We start from the raw sequence: 16,493 nt of genomic DNA, 5'->3' as shown, positions 1-16,493 counted from the left end.
GAAGATGATAACAATAAACATGAATGTACGAAATTATAAAGGTGGAATTATTTTGAAAGCGTAAAACACCCCACAGGAGAGAATACAAGAGGAAATATGACTGGACCAGAAAGCAGAGAATGATTTAATGGCAAAAATGTAAGAGCATGATGTTGTGTAGAGATCTCTGCTCTGCAGCTGGTCCTGTACTTTGATCACAAATTTGGGCAAAGCTTTTTTCTGTACACGTGCACCATATTTCATTGAAATCTGAAAGCTTGTAATACAGTGTAACTACCAAAAGCAAATTTTTCACAAAGGGTTTTTTTTTCTGTATTAAAATTTTTGTTCCTTTAGTGTCAGGCTTAAAAGGAGCCTCAAAGATAAAAAAAAAGAGCTACAAATAACAAAACAGTAAGAGAGAGGCACAGACTGAAGCGTTTTAAATTATTCATTTATTTGCTCTGGCACATTGGTCCTGTACTGGAGGGTGCGGACACCATGGACTCGTGAAATCCAAAATGACACACAGAAAGCAACAAAAACAAAATCCATCTTTAAGCAATAATCAGATGACATGAATAATCTTCCATGTAAGGGAAGGATAAATAAAAGAAGACATGAAAAATTAAGACAATGCTTATGAGATACTAAATTCTGTTTTTAATCAAATGATTCAAAGGCCTGTGCCAGATGAGGAATAAGACTATGGAAGCAGATTATAAGACTATTAAAGGCCAGAGGTTTTTTTGACATTCATGGCGTGCACATGTGTGTTAGCCAAGCATTACCAGACATCTGCTGAAAGCAGACAGCAGCTGCAGCTCTAGCCAGAGCGGCTGTCAGCTTCTTGCCTTTCACTTATGCAAGACCATGCTTAGGTCTGCCTTCATCCTGGTGTTATGTTGCCTCTGCTGGTGACTTGAGGTATTACATCACTTTAATTAACATGAATAACCATGTGAGTATTTGCTCCTACTTTTGTTTTAACATTGTGAAGAAGCCTTGTGGGTTTGGACAGCTGTGCGGACCCAACTTGTGTATTTTGACCAAAGATACCTGAAAGGACACCTGAAAGCAGTAATGTCTGTAAGCCTACACCGAACACAGGTCATTTTCTCCTGCTGTCATTGATGAAATAAAGTACCTCTGCTTTGAGGTACTCCCCACAAAACCAGTCACATACCCTTGCATTTAACATGAAGGCAGTGAAAAACTGTTTCACACCATAAACTCTTTTTCCATCCAAGGTGTACAGACGTGCTCAGAGTAGACACAAACCACAGATCCACCGCAAAGAGAGGGCATCTAGTGGACAGAGATGTACACTTCAAAAAAGGTCTCTGCTAACCCAAAAATGTTACACTCTCTCATTATTTCATTTCAGCATCACTTTATTATTTCTATATATCACTGTCTTCTCCACACCTCACTCCCCACAACCTCTCAGAAAAAAACACCACACTGCCACAGAAATAACACCAACAAAACAGCATCACCTTTCATTGGTTTGGTTTCTTTATTTAAATTGTACGCATACATTTAACAGCTTGAAATGTTGGAGATGCAGTAGATGCAGTTCTCCCACCCCCCCCCCCCTCTCTCTCTGTAGTAAACCTTTCTCAATGCCAGCATCAGTCTGAACACAGCATATTACTCTTTCAGTCATATTAATGTATTGTGATGCACAGTCAAGTCAGTGTGTACACTTCACTCACCCCCCTTCCTAGCGGGGTCAGCAATGTTAGTGCATTGTATTATCCAGTCAGCTAATCAATCAGTCACTCTCTTTCCATGCTCTTGGGGTCAGTGTCACAGTGTGGTGTGCAATGAGTATGTGAACTCTTTCACTGTCAGTGTTGTGAATCACACAACAAGTGTTTCCTGTATCCTCTCTCCCTACGAGCTGCATGCGGTCAGCCTACAAGTATACTCTGTCAGTGTAGTGCACAGTCAACCAGTCTGAAAGTACAAAAAAGCATACTCTCTCAGAATCAACGTAGTGTACATTAACCCCTCTGTGTTAGTGTGCCATATGGTCAGTAAGTATGTCAGTATGCGTCAGTGTAGCATACAGTCATTAAGTATATATATGTATACTTTCAGTGTGTCTGTAGCTGGTGTCATGTCGTGTCGTGTCATGTCCTGGTGGTCAGTGGATGTACCCTCTCTCAATGCTTGAGGGAGAAGTCCCCCGTGTTGAGGCGGGGCCGGGGCAGTCCTCCGAACATCTCTGTGCCGTCGGTGGCACCAGGGGCGAGCAGAGCCTGCATGCTGGCAGCGATGTGGTCCAGGTCAGGACAGCCAGGCTGAGCAGGGGGGGCACAGAAGAAGACAGAGAGGGGTTAGTGCCACAAAACACTGTCACTGAGGACTAAGTGAAGGGGACAATGAGAAAAGAAATAGGCAGGAGAGACAGAAGGAGGGAGGGAAGAGAGGGTCGGTCTTTCATGTTAATGCACTAAACTGCTTTGGCAACACTGGATAATTCTTGCTATGTGAAGGAAGCAAGTTTCAATCTAAAGAGGAGAAGAGGGAGAAACAGTGAAGGAGACAGACGTGGGTGGGGAAAGTAGCCATGTAACCCTAGTAACACAATATATCTGCTTCTCTCAGCCTGAGAGACAGAGTGATACCACAATGGCATCACATTGTTGTCGTTATTGATGTTCTTATTATTATTACATTATATATATATATACGATGTTGTCTGGTTGTTTTTTCTGTTGTTTTCTTTGGTTGTTATTTGTGGATTATCAGTATGTACTATTTCATGAAAATTAAATTGGTAAAGTGAAATGAGACAGAGACAGAGTTGAGGGGGGACCACGTACCCGCTCTCCGCTGTGGTTGTCGCCCTGCGCTGCCCGGTTCCCCCGGTAGCCCCACACAGGCACAGAGACGGGGAGGGAGCGGGCCATGGACAGAGGATGGTGGGAGCGGGCGGAGAGAGAGAGCTGCCCGACGGCCATGCTGCGGGGAGGGGGCGGCGCGTCCTCGCTCAGCGAGCCTGAGGGGAAAGACACGAGCACGCTACTCCCGCGAACCGACGCGGTGCAAGAACCCTCCCCCCCAACACTGTGGCCCAGACGAAGAGCCCAACTGCAGCGCACCCCCCTCTGCCCCCCCTCTCACCATCAGTGCTCTCCTCTTCTCCGTCAGACTCGAAGAAAGGCTCGCAGTCCCGAGAGAGAGAATCTTCATCCATGGAGAACACTCCTGACAGAAACAAACAGCGGCTTCCTGAGCTCCTGAACACTGCAGCAAGTCAGAACGAGGGGAGAGAGCTCCGAAGTTCAACATCCCAGCCTACTGGTTCTAGGTTCTACTAGGTTCAGCCTACTGGCACAACCTAGTCACGTCATCATATTCACCATTACATTACATTACATTCATTTAGCAGATGCTCTTATCCAGAGCACAAAAGAACAGAAGCGTATCCATTCAGGTGTCAGACCATTACAAAGAGATGGGAGGATGTTTCCCCTCCCCTTAGACTGCCCTCTTCAGTGCAGTGTGTGAGTACGCACTTAGCTGTTAAAAACTACTGCAAGTACTGATACTGATCACTATCACCACTGTCATACATGTATGATACATCATTTGCAACAATTGCACAATTAACCAGCCACAATATGTGACAAATGTGTTTCACTTTTTTCCTAACAATTGTGCTAGCTAACATTTGCACTTTGTGCTAAAACAGAACAGCACTGGCATGAGATTTAAGAGAAGGCAAATATGTGGGCACAAACACACAAACTGATAAATTGTTTAAGTGAGAGAAATGGACAGAGAATCAGAGTCTGAGATGACTCAGATAGTATTTTGTGATTTGCTTTGTGTCGTTTACCAAAGCCACTGGGACAGCAATCGCAGGTCGCTGGTTCGATTCCCAGCTGGGGCACTATTGCTGCACACTTGAGCAAGGTACTTAACCCACAATTGCTTCAGTAAATGTCCAGCTGTATGAATGGTGAACTGTAACCTAAGTCGCTCCGAATACGAACGTCCGCTAAATGACAACAATGTAACGTCTACCAGAATCACTAACCTGCTGTCTCGTTCAAATTCCCCCTCCTGCTTTCCATGTCTTCCTCCTCCTCTTCTTCCTCCTCCTCCTCTTCGACTCCCTCGGGCCTCTCCCTCACTCTCTCCGCCTCCTGAATCACAACCCTCTCTCGCTCCCTTTCCCCATTTCCATTCTGTCCCACGATCTGGCCAATGGCGGAGGCTGAACTGTAGATTGACGGATAGCTCTGCGAATACAGTCGTGCACTCGGGCTAATGGTTCCAGCCCCACCTTCCCCTGTCAAGCCCTTAGAGAGAGAGAGAATAACACCAGGACAGAGAAAGAGGGAGAAGAATGAATACCTGTAAAACAAGTGATTAATATTAGGCAGACGCAGGTTTGTCAGAGCCAGTCACACATGTCCTGTTTATTCATAATTTTCTTATATGGTTTGGGCAGTCTGCATGTAAGCAATCAATCTCTATTGAGTTGATTAGTAACATAGAGATTAGAAGAGTTATTTATCTGTGTTTCTGAGTATATAACACACTTCTGAGAAACATACACCATGCAAAGGTAGACACACTCAATAACACAGATGCAGGCAGAAGGCCACAGTCCACTCACCCCTCTGATTCCAGTCTCAGTGGGAGTGTCTATTCCCAGAGTGGCTCCTCCCCTCTCTCCTCCCCCTACGTGTGTTTGCCTGTGCGCAGTTAGCACCGAGGTGGAGTGAAGCACAGCGATGTCATCCATGTAGCGCCGCGAAGACTCGGCCAGCGGCCCCTGGCCCCAGACATGATAGGAGAAATCCCACTTCCTGCTTCCGGGCCCTTCGCCGCCGTCCCATTTCCTGGTGCCATCTCCCTCGGCGGTCAGCAAGCGGAACTTCTTGCTCGCAGTCAGGATGGCGAGATCGCACCCCGACTTTTGGCAGTAAGCCTCTGCCGCAGACAGCAGGGCCAACCAGCTCTCCTTGTGATTGTCTGGGATGTCGGGCTCAGAGGACTGGGTGATGCTAGCCATGACGGTCCGACTGGGTGGCCAACGGCTTTACGGAATTTGGTTTATAATGATCTTATTACAGAGGAATGTAGAAACGTTTAACGTGCTGATTGCTGTGCTGGATGAAACAGATTTAACAGTAGTTTAAATTAGCTCCTTCAACCGGATTGGCTTCTTGATAACTACTGCTTTATCTCTGATGACGCGTAGGGTTTGTTTAGATTTTTTGGGGTTCATTAGTTAAATGGAGATTCAGGACGGCTGTGCATATGCTGCTTGTGTGTAGACAGCTATTCCATGTGTGGCAGTATGTCCCCAGTGAACACTTCCCTATACCAGTCTTTGTACCATGCACATGATCTGCTCGTACTACCTGTAGAACTCTACTTGTTTGCACACAAAAAGGTTTCTCTTGGGCTCTTTTCTTTTGGCTCTTAGTGCTCAAATCATTTTCTTTTTCAATGTGTTTTCTTTGGTTGCGATTTCCTGTGTTTCTCAGTGCAGTCTGAAAGCATTACAGTGTCCAGTCTATGCACATATGCATTACTTTGTTGATTCCTTACATTCAGAGAGAAGCCTAATGGTGAAAGAATGGTTCACAGTCTTATGTTGAGGCTCAGTCTGTTGAGTGGCAGTGTCAATGATGGCAGAGGGGAGATGTACAGAATAACTGGGGGAGACACTGAAGGCTGTAACTCAGTTGGTGCCACCTAGGGAGAAAAAAGTGACCCAAGAGATTATCAGATGACCAGATAGATTACCAAACCAGAAGAAGGGATTACCACTGTCATAAGAGACAGCTTCAGTTAACACACTGACTCTCATTAGTGAAACCCATGAAACAATGATGTATTGCTTGATGAGGCTGTACTCGTTGCATCGTTGCTACCACGTTTGTGCATAATGCGAACAGATAAAACATAGATTATGTCAGGGTTCAAGACTGTATCTCTATCTCTATCTCTTTCTTTTCCAGAGCAAGGGGACATCTGTGGGCACGTATTCTTCAGATATCAATAGTTCGAGTATTAAAAATGGATAGTGTCCCTACGTAAATGCATGCAAAATGATGTAAATGCAGCGTGCATGATGTTAGCGGAGAGCAGATCGCATAAGAAGCATACTATTTGTTAACCTTCTGATTTCATTCCGCTCAGCTGATGTTTCTCGCACCGTAAGAAGCATCGCCGTTTGTGGTGCATGGTATGACATGGTCTGGCATTGTGCTTGCTAGGTGCAAACAAACAGCGAACTGCATTACCCCCTGCGGCGCCCAGCTTTCATCCCTTTCTCGCGCACCCCGTATTCTCCCTCCCCCTCCGTCTTGCGCTTTTAAATAGCATAACAAGTTGCCCAGCCAAAGCCTTGGGTACGTGACACGAACTGCCTCCCACTCCCTCCTCTTTCTCAATTTCACTGTTGATGACTGCAGAATCCAGTCCAACAGCGATCGCAAACCCCCACTGTAGCTAACCGTACATGACAATCGCGTCTGATGTTTGTTTGTTTTTTTGGCAAGCTAGCTAGCTTAGCAAGCAAACTGGGTATGCCTCCACCGCCACCACATTTTACCCCAATGCCCAATCTCACCCCTTATCAAAGGCATAACGTGAAAGCGTGTGGCAGAAAACGTTGTGAGTATCACTTTACTTACACTTTATGTTCCTTCCTCCCTCAGTTGCACGTATGTTTCTTTTCCTTCAGTTTATTTCTTTCTCTATCTGCCTCCCCGTCTGTGCAGATCGCTTTCCCCAGGCTCTCCGACGTAACGACGTCCTATACAGTAGCTACGTGCGTTTCGCTGTTTACAGTCCACCCAATGGTGCCCCAACGCGAACACTGCCGCCTGCGTGCGGGCTCGTTCTCGCTTCGTCTATCTGCTTGGGCAACGTGCGCGCTCCCGCCTCAGTGCGTAAGTGTTTTAACTGTGTACAACAAAAATAAAAATATTCTCATATGCTGCTAGAAGGTCACGTTACAAGTTTACATCTGTGTTTTTGGTTATCCACAGTGAACGGGGTTATGTATCATGAATTAACAGCTGCCGCCTACCTAGCCATTAAATATGTTCATGACTTGAATGACCTGTACCATTAGCTGTCCTGGCCCATGTCATCATCCGGATAGCTGCTACTTGCGTAGACATATTTTTTATTATTGATTTTTATTATTATGATAATGATACAGTCAGATCTGCAACCCAGTTAGAAACTACTCCCCAACCTTGTCCCAACTCTCTAAGGTCGACGTTTTTACGTCCGTCTTTTAATTCGTTTTCTTGATTGGCTGTTATCTCCACTAACGCCTGACACAGGGCGGTGCATTCAGCTAGGCGGAAGTGTCGTCTGGAGTTGCGTTGTTTTGGGAAAAATACATTGGTGACGAGAGAATGGAGTCGAACGGGGCAAGTCACAAGGTAAGAGTATTTTATGGTCATCGTGTGATATGTCTTCCTCTAGCAAGTTGTTGTATTCGCTTCTAGCGATGTAGGCACAAGAATGTATGGTGTGTTAACTGTTTACCAATTTCATAGACAATGTTTGGTCCTGAGAATTGTCTATAGTCTAGAGTGGTGTATTTTAAATAGCCAGCTGCTCGTACAGCAGCTACCTGGTGAGTAATCAAAGAAGCTGGCGAATGATTCTGATATCATCCTGGGAACAGTTTGCCCGTATCGCTAGTTTTCCTCTGAAAACATATTTTCTGAATTGACAACCTAAAATCAGAATGATCTGGAAGGGGACTCAGAATCCCCAAATGTCAATGTGCTAATTTCTAGTCTGGGTAGATGTCTACTGGTTTGTTTACTTTAGCTGGTAGGCTAAGTTTAGTTAAGTCATGTATTACTGACATTAGTCTACACCTTGTTGCCTATCTAGCGAACTACATTCTGATCCGATGAATAATGGGGGTAATAAATAGACAACTGTACTGTCAGTGGCGCACTTAGATAACGACAAGGATTGCGAGGAGGGGGAAGTGGGTTTGGATGGTACTCCCCCGGGAATCGCAAAGTTTTTTTTGTTAAAATGTGGCTTGAGTTCCACTAACCTTTAATGTAACATCTGTTGTAACGGGAGCATTGGTTATTAGAAAAGTAATAAATGCCTTTAGCTACATTTGTAGTCATTCAGTTCATCCTTTCTTTAGGTAAACATTTTGATCAGTGAAGTAACCATTGAGCCTTTAACCTAAATGGACAACCGAAGAAGTATACAGTTAAAAGTAAACGAAGTTAAAAGTAACGAAACTGCAGTGTTCTTTCTGATTTGAATCCTAAATATTTTGGAAATATTTAAGATTCAAAAATCTAAAATCAATCGGTTGTCCAGAAGCTCATATACAATAAGTGTATTTCTGTTCAATATTGCAAACTAATGGAACCGTGGTTTTCCACTGTTTTACTAGGCAGTGAAAAAAATAACAAATATAAATAAATCGGCATTATTAAGTTATGAAAGTTTGAAAATCAAAAGCAAGGAGTGGTAAGCAGGATAATCTGATTAACATTTTTGTCCTTTTTTCAGATTTATGTCAGTTTGTCATACTATGTTGTATTCAGGCTGGCAGTATTTAGATTCTCTTACAGCCTATTGTCAGTGATCCGAGAGAAACATGCTGGCCATACATACATATTGATTATTTCATCTAGTGGTGGCTGTGCCACTGTCTACAGTTCTGTCAAAAGGAACTTTCCATTCCAGTGTGAAATTTGAAAAACTATTTTTTGTACATCATCACATATGTTGTATGGCAGTGTACATAGCAGCATGCCTTGTATATTACTTGATATCATGTTTATAATGTGTCTGATTCAGAAACATTTTGTCTGGCTTTTGTGTGTGCTATAGCTGATCTTTGAGAAGGAGGGGGTGTACCTACACACCAACGCAAAGAGGAGCAACCAGGACACCACCATTCCAGGGTTCATCCGCATCGTAGAGAGGGTGAGAAGCCTGTGGGGTCTAGACCCAAGTCATACTTCAGGGCACCCAAATCACAGGCTTTGAAAAGAGATAAGAGACAGCTTTAAGAGAAAACACCTTAGCATGCACTCAGCTGCTTGCGTAATCAAAGATCAATGACTGTTTGCGAAAAGCTTAAACTTTGACAGAAGAGAAGAAGGGTGGCACTTCTTAATATGTTTTAATATTATTATTATTATCATTACCGAGAAAATACACTGAGAAATTGATCCCAAAATCATGTTTCACAGATGTTTGTGGTGTGGTCAGATTTTAATGATGATTATAGATTTTCCCCAGAGGGGACTTAAACTCTGCTGAAAAACCAGCAGTAGAAAAATTGAATTCTTTTCTCTTATGAAGTACCACACATTAGGAAGTGGTGAGTGCTCTGTAAGGAACTGGCACACTGCTTCTGCTTTTTTTTTCTCAGGTAGAATTTGAGGTTGAAAGTCAACAGAAAAAGAGAAAGGGGATACATGAGCCTACAAATAATTTTAAGAATTTAAATAATCTATTATGAACATTCCTACTCACAGGTGTTTTATGACCAATTTCAGGGTGGAGAGCCAGCACTGGAGTGGAGCCCTCTTGAGGAGGAGAGAGGAAGTGCACCCTCTGTGTTCTATACCAAAAAGGTAAATGAGTGTGAATGAAGCAATCCACCAGGCCGAGAGTGTCATGCTCTCTGCACTTATCTAAGAATGTACATTGAGTACATCTCTGTCTGCAACAAGACTGTGTCCTAACAACTGAACTGTGTTCATTTATGTAGGAAGGGAAAACTCTTGTTTGTAAAATTTTGTAGATGTCTAGTTTAAAAAATCCCTTGCAAACCAGGATATTTCAGTAGCTGTTGGAACAGCAGGATTGTGGACCTCTGATTATTTGCTTACAGCCTCCCTCTTGTCTAACACCAGTATCAGGCAGGTCAGCATGCAAGATCATTCCACCTTTTTATCTAAACCTCTCTCTATCAGGATGGAGATGGAGGGGAGGAGGAGACGAACTTTGACCCTGGTTATGAGCCAGACTGGGCAGTCATCAGCACAGTGAAAAGGGAGCGAGAGCACCCCCCAGTGAGAGAGACAGGTAGCGCAGCGACTCCATTCTGTCCTTGTGAGAAGGCTAGGGCCTATCGGAGATGTGAATTTTCCCATTTCCTTTCCCAGGTCAGTGGGGTTCCTTCTCCCTCCCACTGTCGGAGCTCTACTCCTTACGCCGAGCCAGGTTCTCCCTCGGACGGAACTTCCTGGTGATCACCAGCAGGGGGGGCCACCCCCTCCCCCCTCTGCACTTCCACAGGGGAGGCACCATGGAGCTGCTGCGGGCCCTTCAGCGCTATATCATCCTGGCACCGTGAGTCTGCTGTCTGTTTGTCTGCTCCGTGTCTGTGGCAGCTTCTGTCTGTCTACAGCGTCAACCTCACTGCCTCTGTCTCTTCTTTTTTCTCTCGCAGGTCACCAATGGATGCACGGCTCTTCCTGGTGTACCCTCACGACTCTGGCGCCCTGTCACAGTCATTTGATGAATTGCACCTTTTTGATGAGAGTGGATCTGATCTTGTGTCGGTAAGTCAGTTTCTGTGTGTGCGTGTGTTTGTGTGGGTTCGACACATGCGGCAGTGTCTGCACAGTCATTTTGTCCACACTTTGGACTAATTTAAGTCATTGTGAATTTTTTTTTTTCCAGAAAGTTTGAATGTTCTGAATTAACAGTCTCAAGCTGTCAGTGTGAATGTGTTGGAGTGCCTAATCCCTCTCTGTGTAAACACAATGTATTAATATTGTAGTTATTCTAGTGTCAGTGTTGTTGCGCTGTGCTCTCCTGTCCTCAGTCTGTCTGATTTTCGAAGTTTGTGGGTCTCTGTCAGTGAGATTTCATATGTGTGTTTCTGCTGTTTGCACTGTATTAATCCCCCTGTTGTTCTCTTGTACTCTCTCTCTCTCTCCCAATTCTGTCCACAGAGGTTTATTCAGGACCCCTATGCAACTACGTTTGGGGGATTCTCCAAGGTCACCAACTTCTTTCGAGGAGCACTTCGGCCACAGGACTCCCCACTCCATCCTCGGTCCCCTCAGGACTCACATGGCCCCCTCTCAGCTGATGAAGAGCCTGGGTTTGAACTCATTACCTGTGTAAGAGGAGGAAGGGACGGGGAAACCACCGTTCTCGCACTGACAGAGAGATAGAAAGAAAAATGCTGGCTTTGTCTAACCTGTTTGCGATGGTCCATGGAGAACAACAATGTTAATTCTGAGTACTTTGGGCCAGGGGCCTAACACAGCCCACATACCCACAAAACACTTGTGTGTTATATACGTCTGCAATATACTGCTTCCCTCTGCAGTACAGAAAATTGTTTCCAGATAAGAAGTAATGGGTCATAGCAATATGCATGGGTAAATGGAAAAGTAAAATGCAGTTCTGGCTTCTGCTACCGGGAAACCATGTCACTGGCTCTACCTATGAATCCCATGCTGACAGTATGGTGATATCTCTAATGTAGTACATGGAGAAACTCTGCACAAGATAGCGTAGCGTATCTTGAGGTTCTTCTCTCAAGTGCTAGGCTATTGCTTGCAAGTGAACAGTTGTCCATTTACTAGTCATAGTTAGTCCAGGAGAATAGGACAAAAACTGATAGTGTAATAAACTGAAAAGAAAAACTGAAAGTGAGTTTGAAAATGTGTATTCAGCAGGAGCTAACATCTGTGAAGCACTTCTGGGGATGAAAATTATAGAGAAAGGTGCTCTGACTGACTGTGTGTTGTTGTCATCAGGGAGCAGAACTGGGTCCAAGGCCGGAAGTGACAAGGGGGGAGCCCCTGGACAAGTGGGACGAGTTTTTGGACCCAGAAGGTCGAGTCAAGGATCCCCAGCAAATCAAAGAGATCATTTTCAGAGGGGTGTGTCCTGTTTTTAATGATTTGAATATGTTACGATAACCTTAATTCTGTGTTTTTTGCTGCTATAGCCTGTCTGCCTGTGCACATTGATTGTTGTATTATTTATTCTTCCCCTTCTCTCTCTCTCTCTCTAACTCTCATGTAGGGCATCACTCCATCCCTTAGGAAGGAGGTGTGGAAGTTTCTCCTGGGTTTTTATCCTTGGAACAGCACAGCCAAAGAGAGGGAGGACATTGTGAGAGTGAAGACGTAAGTGGCTGACTCACTATTAACATGCTGAGGAGACTCTGGATCAGCATTTATGCCATAAGAACAAATGGCAGCAGTTCTTACACAGTGCCACTTCATTAACACAGGGATGTGATAAAGTCTTATAGAAGAAATATAGCAAAGCAAAAATAAATACAAACTCTACAGAACTGTGTAAGCAAAGGAAAATGCTTGAGTAATGGGTTATCCACCTAATTCCAACTCTTTTTGTCTTGCAGTCTGATCTGTCTACCTCTCTGTTCTGTATTCCCTTCAGGGATGAGTATTTCAGGATGAAAGTGCAGTGGAAGTCGGTCAGCGAAGAACAGGAGATGAGGAACTCCCTGCTCAGGGGATACCGCAGCTTGATTGGTCAGTCCTGCCGTCTGTTAAACCTTGTCTGTGCATCTGATAGGAAGGTGGTGGTGCTGATGCCTTTCTGTCCCATCATGATTGATTCATCCAGCAGTCCATCTTCTCTGTGACACTAATTACTTCGCTGTAATTGCCTCATTCATGACCAATCCTGGGTGTCTCATGCGGTTATGGCCTCTCTGTTCCTCAGAGCGAGACGTGAGCCGGACAGACAGACACAACACCTTCTTCTCTGGCAATGATAACCCGGGGCTGACCCTGCTGAATGACGTCCTGATGACCTACTGCATGTACAACTTCGACCTGGGTACGACCTCCTGAAGGACAGGAGCCTTCTTCCACATTTCAGCTGCTGTCTGTGAGGCAGCAGTCAAGCCAAACTAAAGCCATGCATTACCAGTGTTTCTCCGTCCTACTCCTGGAGCCCCCCTGTCCTACATATCTTCTATCTATCCTTGTGATTAACATACTCTTGATTAAATCAGGTGTGCTCAGCTAATCAAAAGTGCCACTGATGAGTTCAGTCAGGTAGGTAGAGCAGGGAAAGATGGAAAACGTGCGGAGCAATGGGGCTCCAGGAGCGGGATTGAGAATCAGTGCATTAGACTGTTCTGGTTTTATCACTCAGATTTCCACTCGTTATCAGGATTATTGATAAACTCAAAACATAGACAGGAGCAGGAAAGAAATAGGCAGTACACATTGGCTGCAGCTCGTTTGCTTGCTTCCTGGGGCATGCAGCCGTGAAACACCATCTCTGTTCGAGCAGCTCAGTCATTAGAGAAGGACCCTGCTGTTCCAGGGCTGCTTGAGCCAGTTGTAGCCAGAAATATCTGTGACTGTAGCTTGTCTGTCTCTCATTTTAGCCCACACAATGTGTTAGTTTCTCCCAACCCTACATTAACAGCTCGTAATGCACAGTTTTGAGTCTTCTCTGTCTGACTCTTAGGTTATGTCCAGGGAATGAGCGATCTCCTGTCCCCCATCCTCTTCGTCACTCAGAATGAGGTGGAGTCATTCTGGTGCTTGACTGGCTTCATGGAGCTTGTGGTCAGTAGGAGGTTATGTTGAGTTGCATGGTATTGCTCATTGTTTACATCTGTGGTTTTGTGTGTGTGTGTGTGTGTGTGTGTATGTATGTATGTTTGGAAAGAGACTACAGACTGTACTAACCCTCTGTCTTTGCCTTTATGTCACAGCACCAGAACTTCGAGGAGTCTCAGGAGGCCATGAAGCAGCAGCTCTTACAGCTCAGTATCCTACTGAAAGCACTGGACCCAGAGCTGTGTGACTACCTGGGTAATACACAAATACCACTACGCCTCTCCTTACCTGTCCTGCTTTACCTGTTTCTATCCACCCCTCCCTCTCTGCCTGTCTCTCTCCTACTTTACCTGTCTTTCTCCATTTCTCCCTTCATCCCTCTCCCAGCTCCTCCTCCATCTTGGTATCCTCCACTTGTTGTGTGTGACCTGCAGCTTAGAGAAATGGACTTGCTTCAGCTGTTTTGTCTTATTACTCAAATACTGGTAATGAAAACAAAATGGCTCACTGTAGCTTCAGAAGTGAGAGGGCCCCAGGGGCACAAAGGCTCAGGGAGTCTGTGAAGGTCCATCGTGAGGGAGGGTGATCACCTCTTTATCATAGTGTTGTGTTTTATTTTATGATTTCATTTTGACACGCATACAGTATTGTCTTAGTCTATTATCCATAGTACTTTGATTTGGCTGTGTTTGTGCTGTATTATACTTGGTTATATTAAACCTTATTTCCCTCTTCGCCTCCATCTGAGACACGCTTTGTTGATGCAGGATGTTATGGTACATGTGAGTAAGTTCTCTGTCTTTCTTCCAGACTCTCAGGACAGTGGTTCGCTGTGTTTCTGTTTCCGTTGGTTACTGATCTGGTTCAAGAGAGAGTTCTCCTTCGAGGACATCCTGATCCTGTGGGAGGTAGGATTGGGCAGGAAGGGTTAACTCTACTTTCAGCATAGTTGCCATTTGCATCTGTTGAACTGCATTGACTGCCTCTCAGAAAGAACTTGTGCTCTTTCAGCTCCTAAACTTTGAGAGAGGACGTCTACTTTAATACTGTGTTTGAACAATAAAGATTATTTGAATGATAATTGCATTTTAAATGACCGCTGAACTGTAATGATACATGGAATATACGTGTAATAGCATCCTTAATACGCCTAATTTCCCTAGGTGTTGTGGACTCGCCTGCCTTGCCCAAACTTCCATCTGTTGACGGCCTGTTCCATTCTGGAGTCGCAGAGGGGAGAGCTGATTGGCTCCAACCATGACTTCAACACAATTCTGAAGGTATTCCACGAAGCCAGTGACTCTTAGGGCCCTGCCATCACGCATATTGTTAGGGCTGTATAACTGAATGTTGGTTCTCTGCAGCACATCAACGAGCTGACGATGAAGCTGGACCTGCAGTCAGTGCTGTGTGGAGCTGAGGCTATCTACCTGCAGCTTACCCGATGCAAGGTGACCGCACTCAATTGGAACCAAGGCTGAAACCACATGGAGAAATGTTATCTGTCGATTTAAAAGAGTGAAGGAAATGAAATGTGAAAGCAGGCATAATTTTTTTTTTTTTTTATGTGTCACTAAACATTTGATCGTGTCACCACATGGGCACATATTGCTGACATATGGACTGTGTAGATTTGATTACTGTATGTATGTGTGTGTGTGTGTGTGTGTGTGTGTGTGTGTGTGTATAAAAGCATCTGTACTGGCCTGTGCTGCTATTGGCTATGTTCTCTCCTCCACTCTCTTAGGAGTTGCCTGTGAAGGTCCAGGAGGTGTTGGGACTGTGCCCCCCTGCCAGCTCGAATGAAAACAGCCCAGATTTAGAACCAAGTGAGACGCAGCCGCTTATTGGCCAATCAGAAGGTGGAGCTGCTGCTGCAACCGCCCAACCAGGGAACAGCTGTGAGACAAAGCGCCCACCCCCTTCGTACCCTTAACTCCAAAGGACTTAGCAGGAGACAGGGATCGAGAGGAAGAGGACAAGAGAAGTAGCGAGGGGTTTTTTGCCTGAGATACTGTATATACTGTAGAAAGAGAGGAGGATACCATATTGACTGTTAATAGGGAAAGAAAGGCCAGTGCTGAAAGTGAGAGAGGTGATTTAACTCTTTATTTCACTCCTTAGTTAAAGATATATAGTTTTCAACATTTGTTTGTGCTTATATATGCCTGCGTATACATTTATGCCTATTTATCTACACAATATTTTTTCCACCTGTCTCTTTTGATGTGGCAGCGAGTCCCTTTAATGTGTCTTATGCTGATGTGATCTGTCTCTGTCCTTTCTTGAGTACACACTACTACAGTCTAGCTGTCTTGGCTTGCCCTTACTTGTCTCTCCCCCTCTCTCCTTTCCCCCACTCTCTCACTCCCCTCTTATATAAATGACAGAAGATAAAACTCACTGACAGCTGTTTGTTACTGAATGAGTTTAAGTTGTTCTGATGCTCACCTGCATGTCACCTGTGTCACCTGTGTCTGTCATATGTATGGTATGTTATAACCATATTTTATTATCTTGATCTACGAATCTTAATACAAATAAAATATATTCCCAAACTCTTAAACAGCTAAGTGCTTGCTCAGTTCATGTGTTAAATTTCTCCTCACATACCACTCTGGAGGAAAAGCGAAGCCCACATCCCATCTCACTCCTCCTTTTGTTTGTCTTTCATCCCCCCCCCCCCCCCCCTCACAATCTGTTCATCTTTACACAGCCATGAATACTAAGCCTAATTTGTCAATGGCGCAAGGTCCTCCTCTTTTTCGCTGCCAGGGTCTTTTTGAGGGCATGTATCCGTAAATAATCCTGATAATGTTGTCTGGATTGGTTAAAATAAATATTTTAAAAAATTTCAGCAAAATAAATTGATTTCACTAAGAAACAAAGTGTGTAAGAAGTGAATTCATTTACTGATTACCGGACTTTATTTCATAAGAAATAAGAAATAAGAAA

General features: G+C 44.5%; 2 protein-coding genes across 3 annotated transcripts; one reads left to right on the top strand and one right to left on the bottom strand.

The window, feature by feature from the left end:
- Window positions 1-1,493: 1,493 nt before the first annotated feature.
- Window positions 1,494-6,820, bottom strand: akt1s1 (AKT1 substrate 1 (proline-rich)). 2 transcript variants are annotated; one of them, XM_036552462.1, is made up of 6 exons: window positions 6,651-6,820; window positions 4,619-5,706; window positions 4,034-4,298; window positions 3,115-3,237; window positions 2,814-2,989; window positions 1,494-2,288 (listed from the first exon to the last, which is right to left on the bottom strand). In XM_036552462.1, exons 2-6 carry the CDS (start codon window positions 5,015-5,017, stop codon window positions 2,151-2,153), a joined length of 1,101 nt encoding a protein of 366 aa, XP_036408355.1. In that variant the 5' UTR covers window positions 5,018-5,706; window positions 6,651-6,820; the 3' UTR covers window positions 1,494-2,150. The 2 variants fall into 2 exon arrangements, with proteins under 2 accessions (XP_036408355.1, XP_036408356.1); XM_036552463.1 differs by having other exon boundaries at window positions 3,115-3,198; window positions 6,651-6,817.
- A 15-nt stretch (window positions 6,821-6,835) lies between these two features.
- tbc1d17 (TBC1 domain family, member 17) lies at window positions 6,836-16,322 on the top strand. Its single transcript, XM_036552461.1, has 18 exons — window positions 6,836-6,908; window positions 7,311-7,412; window positions 8,848-8,943; window positions 9,522-9,599; window positions 9,942-10,053; window positions 10,134-10,320; window positions 10,421-10,532; window positions 10,929-11,099; window positions 11,745-11,870; window positions 12,016-12,119; window positions 12,397-12,491; window positions 12,685-12,801; window positions 13,444-13,544; window positions 13,694-13,793; window positions 14,349-14,446; window positions 14,702-14,818; window positions 14,903-14,989; window positions 15,286-16,322. Exons 2-18 carry the CDS (start codon window positions 7,386-7,388, stop codon window positions 15,472-15,474), a joined length of 1,917 nt encoding a protein of 638 aa, XP_036408354.1. The 5' UTR covers window positions 6,836-6,908; window positions 7,311-7,385; the 3' UTR covers window positions 15,475-16,322.
- Window positions 16,323-16,493: the final 171 nt, after the last annotated feature.

The sequence above is a fragment of the Megalops cyprinoides genome, chromosome 19 (assembly GCF_013368585.1).
Source record: "Megalops cyprinoides isolate fMegCyp1 chromosome 19, fMegCyp1.pri, whole genome shotgun sequence".
Lineage (NCBI taxonomy): Eukaryota > Metazoa > Chordata > Actinopteri > Elopiformes > Megalopidae > Megalops > Megalops cyprinoides.
Note: the sequence above shows the minus strand (reverse complement) of the source record. Positions and strands in the feature narration are given on the sequence as shown.

Excerpts from the sequence above, each read along its gene's own strand:
- tbc1d17 (XM_036552461.1), top strand. The coding sequence starts at position 7,386 with ATGGAGTCGAACGGGGCAAGTCACAAG. Across the intron at positions 8,944-9,521 it reads TCATCCGCATCGTAGAGAGG|GGTGGAGAGCCAGCACTGGA; the intron begins GTGAGAAGCCTG and ends GACCAATTTCAG. Across the intron at positions 10,054-10,133 it reads CCCCCCAGTGAGAGAGACAG|GTCAGTGGGGTTCCTTCTCC; the intron begins GTAGCGCAGCGA and ends TTCCTTTCCCAG.
- akt1s1 (XM_036552462.1), bottom strand. The coding sequence starts at position 5,017 with ATGGCTAGCATCACCCAGTCCTCTGAGCCCGACATCCCAGACAATCAC. Across the intron at positions 2,990-3,114 it reads AGAAGAGGAGAGCACTGATG|GCTCGCTGAGCGAGGACGCG; the intron begins GTGAGAGGGGGG and ends CTTTCCCCTCAG. Across the intron at positions 2,289-2,813 it reads ACAACCACAGCGGAGAGCGG|CCTGGCTGTCCTGACCTGGA; the intron begins GTACGTGGTCCC and ends CCCCCTGCTCAG.